The sequence below is a fragment of the Bos indicus genome, chromosome 15 (assembly GCF_029378745.1).
Source record: "Bos indicus isolate NIAB-ARS_2022 breed Sahiwal x Tharparkar chromosome 15, NIAB-ARS_B.indTharparkar_mat_pri_1.0, whole genome shotgun sequence".
Classification (NCBI taxonomy): domain Eukaryota; kingdom Metazoa; phylum Chordata; class Mammalia; order Artiodactyla; family Bovidae; genus Bos; species Bos indicus.
Window position 1 is genome coordinate 49,820,442 of NC_091774.1, and position 9,456 is coordinate 49,829,897.

The 9,456-nt window shown below is 37.1% G+C and overlaps 1 protein-coding gene across 1 annotated transcript; it reads left to right on the forward strand.

Moving 5' to 3' along the window:
* The first annotated feature begins 8,496 nt into the window (after positions 1-8,496).
* On the forward strand, positions 8,497-9,456 carry LOC109568966 (olfactory receptor 51L1-like). Its single transcript, XM_019974314.2, has one exon. The coding sequence runs from the start codon at positions 8,497-8,499 to the stop codon at positions 9,454-9,456; it is 960 nt and encodes a 319-aa protein (XP_019829873.2).

Consider the following 9,456-nt stretch of genomic DNA (forward strand, 5'->3'; position numbering starts at 1 on the left):
GTCCAAAAGCCTGTCTTTACATCTGTGTCTCTTTTGCTGTCTTGCATATAGGGTCTCCATTACTGTCTTTCTAAATTCCATATATATGTGTTAATATACTGTATTGGTGTTTCTCTTTCTGGCTTATTTCACTCTGTATGGGCTTCCCTTATGGTTCAGCTGGTAAAGAATCCACCTGCAATGTGGGAGACGTGGGTTCAATCCCTGGGTTGGGGAGACCCCCTGGAGAAGGGAAAAGTGTTACCCACTCCAGTGTTCTGGCCTGGAGAATTCCATGGACTATACAATCCATGGAGTCACAAAGAGTCGGACACGACACTCTGTATAATAGGGTCCACATTAGAACTGACTCAAATTTGTTCATTTTTATAGCTGAGTACTATTCCATTGTGTATATGTACCACAGCTTCCTTATCCATTCATCTGTGGATAGACATTTTGTTGCTTCCATGTCTTAGCTATTGTAAACAGTGCTGTGTTGAAAATTGGGGTACATGTGTCTCTTTCAGTTCTGGTTTCCTTGGTGTGTATGCCCAGCAGTAGGATTGCTGGGTCATACGGCAGTTCTATTTCCAGTTCTTTAAGGAATATCCACACTGTTCTCCATAATTGGCTGTATTAGTTTGCATTTCCACCAACAGTGTAAGTGGGTTCCCTTTTCTCCACACCCTCTCCAGCGTTTATTGCTTGTAGACATTCTGATGGCTGTCATTCTGACCAGGGTGAGACAGTCCCTCATAGTGGTTTTGATTTGCATTTCTCTGATAATGAGTGATGTTGAACATCTTTTCATGTGTTTCTTAGCCATCTGTATGTCTCCTTTGGAGAAAAGTCTGTTTAGATTTTTGGCCCATTTTTTGATTGAGTCATTTATTTTTCTTGTTTTGAGCTGCATGAGTTGCTTATATGTTTTGGAAATTAATTCTTTGTCAGTTGCTTAATTTGCTATTATTTTCTCCCATTCTGAAGGCTGCCTTTTCACTTTGCTTATATTTCCCTTTGTTATGCATAAGATTTTAATTTTAATTAGGTCCCATTTGTTTATTTTTGCTTTTATTTCCAATATTCTGGGAGGTGGATCATAAAGGATCTTTCTGTGACTTATGTTAGAGAGTGTTCTGCCTATGTTTTCCTCTAGGAGTTTTATAGTTTCTGGTCTTACATTTAGATCTTTAATCCATTTTGAGTTTATTTTTGTGTATGATTCTTTTACAGGTGGTTGACCAGTTTTCCTAGCACCACTTGTTAAAGAGATTATTGTTTCTCTATTGCATATTTTTGCCTTCTTTGTCCATAGCTGTGTGGATTTATCTCTGGTCTTTCTATTTTGTTCCACTGATCTATATTTGTCTCTTTGTGCCAGTACCATATTGTCTTAATGACTGTAGCTTTTTAGTATATAGTCTGAAGTCAGGAAGGTTGATTCCTCCAGTTCCATTCTTCTTTCTCAAAATTGCTTTGGCTATTTGAGGTATTTTATGTTTCCAAACAAATTGTGAAATTATTTGTTCTAGTTCTGTGAAAAACACCTTTAGTAGCTTGATAGGGATTGCATTGAATCTATAGATTGCTTTGGGTAGTATACTCATTTTCACTATATTGATTCTTCCAATCCATAAACATGGTATATTTCTTCATCTATTTGTGTCATCTTTGATTTCTTTCATCAGTGTTTTATAGTTTTTCCTATATATGTCTTTTGTTTAAGTAAATTTATTCCTAAGTATTTTATTATTTTCATTTTTTTAATTTGTATTTTTATTGGAGTATATTTGATTAATAATGTTGCAGCAAAGTAATTCAGTTATACAGACACATGTATCTATTCTTTTTAAAATTCTTTTTCTATTAGATTTCTATTGAATATTGACCAGAGGTCCCTGTGTTATACTGTGTTATCTATTTTAAAAATAGCCATGTGTACATATCAATCCCAAACTCCCACTCTCCCCCAATTTGTAACAATGAGTTTGTTCTCTAAGTCTGTGTGTCTGTTTCTGTTTTGTAAATAAGTTCATTTGTATTTTTTTTTATTCTGCATGTAAGCAATATCATATATTTGCCTTTGTCTGATTTACCTCATTTAGAATGATAATCTCCAGGTCCATCTAAGTTGCTGCAAAAGGCATTATTTTGTTATTTTAATGGCTGAATAATATTCCATTTTATGTATGTACAACATCTTTATCCATTCATCTGCCTATGGACATTTATGTTGCTTTCATGTTGTGGCAATTGTTAATGGTGCTACATTGAACATTGGGGTTCATGTATCCTTTCTAACCATGTTTTCTCCAGGTGTTTGCCCAGGAGTACAATTGTTGAATCAGAGATGAGTTTTGACTATACAAATGAATGAATGACTGAACGAATGAATAGATGCCACAGTTATATTATGAACTGAAAAGGGAAGCATTATTTTGTCCAGTCCAGCCTTCCAGCAAGTAGCTATCTCTCTTAAAGTGAAAGCCCTCCTACTCTTGCCTAGAATTATGATAATATGGTATAAGCATCTAACCCAATTTTATATAGACTTATAAGCTGAGACACTCTTACACATATTGTTTTGCTTCATTAAGCCATGAGTATTTGCTTGTCCTCTAAAAGTATTGTCTGCCTATCTGAAAAATCTGTAAGATATCCAGAAGACCAAATAATAATTCATTTTTTCCAGTCTCCTATCACTAGGAAAAAATGCAATACAATTATTTTCATGATGTCAAATGTTATTCTTTGGATTATGCATTGATCATCTTTATTTGCAGAAAGCCCTTTGTGGCAAAATACAAAAAAATTAAAAAAGCACAAAATCAGAATAGAGAATAACACCCTTCACCATTTAAGTGTTTAGTGTTTTCTTTTATACATGCATTGTTCCAAAATACATCATTAGCACACTTAGTCATTCAGTCATTTGAATAACTTAAACCATAAAAGCATTATCTTTTAAAAAAAATACAGTGTGGATAACCACCTCATTACCCAGAAAGTCGAGAAAAAGCCATGTGCATTTATAAAAGAATAATAGTACAGATATTTTTAAGACACCCAATTCATTTAATTCAACAACTTGACCATATATAGGTTTCTATTATATTCATCATGTACTTTTTTACTGTCTAATGCCAGAGAAATATTTTAGCTCTTTTATAAATGAAGAAGAGGTAAATGTTTTATAGTGGAGATAAGAAAGTACATTATAAGAATTATGACAAATAAGTTTATAAATGATAAATCTTGTCCCATGAACCATAGAATACAATTTGCAAGAATGGCATAAGAAAAGTTGAGTTAGGAAAATGCATGTGCTTACATAAAAGTGCCAGATGAATCCAGTGAACATAATCCTGATCATTACCACACATTTCCTTTTCTTTGGAATTTGTCCTGACATAATTTCACCCCCATTAAGTCAGAAGAAGGAATAAAATACATTGATTCAAATTAGCAATCTGACCCAATATAGAGCAGTTAAACTCCTTGTCCAACAATCATTGTAGCTGAGACCAGATAGGGTCACCAAATCTAAAAAAATTCATCCTTTCCTGCTGTTGAGGTCCTATGGCAGCCTGGCTCCTTTTCCTACCTAAGTTGTAGACATTAAGATTACCTTTGGCTGTCATGACATTTGCAGAATAGTTCAACGAAGTGTCCTGCTTTGCGGGGGTTGGATAGGCTAGCCATGTCGCATGCTTCCCTTGTGACTCAGACAGTAAAGAATCCACCTGCAATGCAGGATACCTGGATTCGATCCCTCGGTTGGGAAGATTCCCTGGAGGAGGGCATGGCAACCCAGTCCAGTATTCTTGCCTGGAAAATCCCCGTCGCAGAGGAGCCTGGTGGGCTATAGTCACAAAGAGTTGGACACAAGTGAGTAAGCACAGTAACAGAACTGAACTTGAGTCATTCCCAGCCCTTAGGTTGTAGACTCTATGTTCCTCAACAGTTTAAGTCCTTAATAAGTCCCTCTGATTGGCTACTCCATAGCTAACATTCTTTATTGAGTGCAAGCATGCCTGTCAGTCACTCAGGCTTATAAGACTCTGATAGCTCATGGTGAAGGGTTCCTGATGTCCAAAGAAGATTTAGCTTCGGGACCAGGGACTAGGTTTGATCATTCAAGAGCTTTTGTGTAGCAGAGTTTTATTAAATTATAAAAGGGGACAGAGAAAGCTTCTGACATAGATATCAGAAAGGGGACATAGAGTGCCCCCTTTGATAGTCTTAACAAGGGAGTTATATACTTTTTCAATTGCTTATTACAGTAAATCAAAAGAATGTCTCAAGGTTGTAAAGGTCTTACCAGACCCAATTCCACAATTTGCACTTTAATATAACAGAATTAGAACTAACAATAGAGAGATCTTACCAGACCCACTCCCACAATATACATTTTTTAAATGACAGGCTTAGTCAGAAGAGTCTTAAGAAGGAAAAACATGTCCTCGAGCAAGCTACATTGTTATATTGACTAAAACAAAACAATGTAGAAAAAATGTTTGTCCTTTTTTCCTACTTGAGAACTCCAGACCTCTGTCTCCTCTTTGAAAGCCCCAGACCCCTCTCTCCTCCTCAGGGACCCTGGACTTCTTGTCAATCTACCTAGAAATTGATTCTCTCAATTCTTTATGACTGTATGCGCTGTAGCCCACCAGTCTCCTCTGTCCATGGAATTTTCTAAGCAAGAATGACAAGTGGGTTGCCATTTCCTAACTAGGGGATCTCCCTGACCCAGCAACAAACTTACATTTCCTGTGCCTCCTGCATTAGCAGGCAGATTCCTTACCACTGAGCTACATGGGAAGCCCAGCATCTTTATTACCTTGCCATATTCTGGATGCAAGATAGTATTTCATTACATGTCACACTACCACATTTGTTCCAGACATTGAGGTGATAAATATTTGGAACTTTCTATAACCTCCTGCCTTTGCATTCCCAAACTGCATTATAGGAAATGGAAAACAGAGAATGTGGGGAAGGGCCCTAAAGTAAAATAGTGGTTCAGACAGGGTTACAGGCATGGTCCTGCATTTCTCATGGGGACTCACATCTCTAAGGACTGGAGGAACACTTATTAACTCATCCTTCTTTCCTTGAGAATTAGAGCAGTCACTCATGACAAGAGCAACTATTCTATCATTAGGTGAGGATTGGGAGAAGTAAAAATGGGAGGTAATAGGAAAATACAGAGGGGGCTTGAGAGATCAAAGAGAGCAGGGCAGACACCCAAAGTGTGAGAAGAAGGACCAGGGGAATGGTTTGAGAAGGAAGAGGTTCTCAGGTGATTAGAGTGCGTACCTTCTCCAGATCTTTATTGTCCATACCCATAGACAGAGGATTCAAGCCAGACATAGGTTTTTCAGATAGAACTTGCCTAATATACCCTAGACTTTCATGGCAAGTAGTCCCCTGTCTGTCAGTGCACGTGACTGTTTACACAGCGTAAAGGAATATTACCAGACATAACAGAAGAGGAATCCAGAATATAAGAGTGGGATTACAGCAGATAAGATTTCAGGTCCCTTCTAATCCCATGTATCAGTGATTTTTAACATGATATTAATTATTAATTATGTTCTAAACCTTAAGACCTTCATATTGTTGAATTTATTAACTAATTCCAGACTCTACTGTCCTACTCTGGGGATGTAGAAGGTATCAAAAGGCAATGTGAAAGAATTTGAAACTAGAGCATCAGGATCAGTGGATATTGGATTGTCTAATCAAACAGGTACTGCAACATGGGGGCTGTGAAAAAAATAGATGGACCAGATACAAGTGAATATGGAGAATAATGAATACATATGTTGCAGTAACATCAGAATACTAATGTGATTGCTCAGATTCCTATTTCACTGAAATCCCAAAGATCTCATTTTAACTCTTGGTGAGATTTCTCATTCTATTTTGGACATTTTTATCCCCCAAAATTGGTGCTGAATAAAATGGAAAGTGTATATGTAGTGTCATCATATTGATCAGAGGAATTTCTGGGTAGAAAAATATTAAGGAGCAATTCATATCTCTGGCTATACTAAATATTTAGTTGATAAAAAGGAAATGAAACTGATACAGTTCACTTTCTACTTCTCAGACCATCTAGGTCACTTTTAACATAGCCATTCATGGTGTTTCCTCTAGAGGAGGATACTCCACAGTCTCCCCTTGTCTTCCTCCTCTCATTATACATCAAACAGTTGTTGGTGTTATTGTTATTGTTGTCATCATCATTGTTCTCATTTTCATCACTATCATCATCATAGAAAAGGCTCTATGCCAACAAGTTTACACACATTATCTCCTTCACCTTAGCACATCCCATCAAATTATTATTATCTTCAGTTTATAGTGGAGACAACTCCTCTACAGAAGAGAGACAGAAAAAGAAGTCATTTGGTCTAAATTAAAGTGAGTAAGCTATGAAACCAGAATATAACAAGTTAATGTGATTGCAGAGCCAGAGAAATAGATTCTACATAAGAGAGATGTTAGATATAAGTCTCCTTTCAACTTCAGAAGAAGGTCAGTGATATGATGAAAAATGACCTTTAGTTCACGTATCTTCCAGTTTTCAATGAAACTTCATGTTTACTTCTTCTTGGCCATGGGAGAGAACATTTATAAAATTGGAAAAATGGTTTGAATTGACTAAGCAGTAAGATAAAAAGAACCAGATTTTAAAATTTTGATTATAGAATAGAAATTAGAAAAGAATCATCAAAAAGAAATAATAATATTGGGCACTCTGAGCATTGAAAGTAATAATCAGTGAAATTTTGGACAGAAAGGTAAGGAGATAGACAGGAATTTGAGAAGTTAAATAGCAGGGCCATAAGAAGTATCAGTTCATACAGTATGTCAATAGAACTAAGTGTAATATGAACAGTCAGGAAGACTGAATTTGTTTCTGGAATTTATTTATTTGATGTCTTGATTATGGATCTTGTGTTTTTTTAAAAAATTATTAAACAATTGGGGGAAATATCTTCTGTAATCAAGGATATTACATGGAATTAGAGGAGACTTAGGGTATTTCATGTCACAGAACGTCAAAGAAGACTTTCCAAGACAGAAGATACTGATTTATTAGTTTACAGTGGAAGGTAATTTGTCCCATAGAGTTTAAATTCCTAAACTGATATTTTGGTGAGCATGGAGGCTGGGCAGTTGATGAGCAAGTGGAGTTTAAGAAATGGCTCACCTTTCTTAATAATGTCTTTCTTGACCACAGAAGAAATCCTGGAATCTAGAGGGGGAAGATATATTTTCTCATTTGAGCAGAAGAGCTTTAGTGTGGAGGTCAGATGCCAGTAGACATTTTTTGTGCATTTTACTTTTTTTGTTGTTGTTTTCTCTCTTGTTTTTGGTTTGAAGGATAAATTTCTACTCTCTCAAAAACCCCTATATCCTTTGTTTTGTAGTTTTGGTAGAATGAATCAGTCTCTAAATGATTAATTAGTTCTGAAACATAACAGGAAGAATGTTCTGAATCTTTTAAATCAGATTCAAAATCAATTATAGTTTGCTTAACATCACATATAAAATTATTTATTTTATAATTATAAATTTTAAATTGTACACATTCTACTAAATCATCTTAAGCTATATTTGTCTCAAGGAGATGCTAATCCAGGAACATATTGATATCAGAGTTGATTCTATGTGGCTACCATTCCCTTGTTATCCATCACCTAAGTGGCACTAGTGTTACAGAACCTGCCTGCCAAATTAGGAGACCTAAGAGTTGTGGGTTCGATCTCTGGGTCAAGAAGATCTTCTGGAGGAGGATATGACAACCCACTCCAGTATTCTTGCCTGGGAAATCACCTGGACAGATGAGACTGGCAGGTCCCAGTCCATAGGGTCACAAAAAGTAGGACATGCCTGAAACAACTTAGCATGCATATGTGAATGCCATCACTGTGGTATTAGTTATATAGTCTGAGATAAATTTAGTAAGAATAAAAAACATCCTGACCAAATCTTGCCTGAATACTGTAGAGATGCCTTGCATGATACTCTAGTATTGCTGAAAAAGCTATCAAGCTCAGACAAAGACATTCATATAAGTCATTGCAGGAGTCTTTTTTCTTTTTTTCAAAGCAGACTAATATAAGACCAGTAACTCTGGTCAAGATTGTTCTAAAGAAAAGTATTAATTAATAATGTAATCTACAGTGGGTTTGTGTGTGCTGCTCTGGGGGATAGTGTTTTTAGAAGGAGTTTGTGCATGCTCAAACAGCATGTTAATAGTTCTGCATCTGAGGAGAAGGGAAAGTTGTTATGGTTATAAAAGTGGATGTTTTTCTTAACTGATGACATTGAGCAATGAAATGAAGAAAAACAAAGCAAAACTGTGAGGGTAAATCTAGGAGTGATGATAGGACAGACTGAAGTTTTGTTTTGTTTTTGTGACACAGGTGCTGATCTTATCATTTGTTCCCCCTCTGGAGTGTGATTGTGAATATACATTGTGGTTTAACAGTAAGCCCTATGGAAACTGCAAATTCTAGTAACATCCTGTCCTCCACCTTCTATCTCACAGGTATCCCTGGATATGAGGAATTTCACCACTGGATTTCCATCCCATTCTGTCTCCTCTACCTTCTTGGAATCGTGGGCAACTCCACTATCCTACATATTGTCTGGACAGACCCCAGACTCCATGAGCCCATGTACTACTTCTTGGCCATGCTTTCTCTCACTGACATGGGCATGTCCTTGCACACAATGATATCGCTCTTCAGGGTGCTGTGGTCCATATCCAGGGAGATCCAGTTCAACACTTGTGTAGTCCAAATGTTTTTCATTCACACTTTCTCCTTCACTGAATCATCTGTGCTCTTGGCCATGGCCCTTGACCGATATGTGGCCATCTGCCACCCACTGCAATATGCTACCATTCTCACTCCTACACTTATCACTAAAATTGGAATTGCAGCCCTGCTTAGAAGTGCCCTTCCTGTGATTCCAAATGTGGCCCGGCTGGCCTTCTTTCCCTTCTGCCATTCTCACACACTTTCTCATTCTTACTGTCTGCACCAGGATGTGATCTGCCTTTCTTGTGCTGACACTAAGTTTAATGTTATTTATGGGTTAGTTCGGATCACTTTGCTGTGGGGAATGGACTCTCTGGGTATTTTTGTGTCTTATGTTTTCATCCTTCACTCAGTGTTAAAAATTTCATCTCAGGAGGGGAGGTTTAAGGCCCTCAACACATGTGCATCCCACATCTGTGCTGTACTTATTCTTTATGTGCCTATGATTGGGCTCTCTATTGCCCATCGTTTTGCCAAACATTCATCCCTTCTCATCCACATCTTCATGGCTCATATCTACCTGCTAGTTCCACCTGTGCTCAACCCAGTCATCTATAGTGTGAAGACAAAGCAGATCCGCCAAGGAGTTCTGTGCCTTCTTTTCCCCCTAAAAATCAGTTCTTCTGTGATGTAG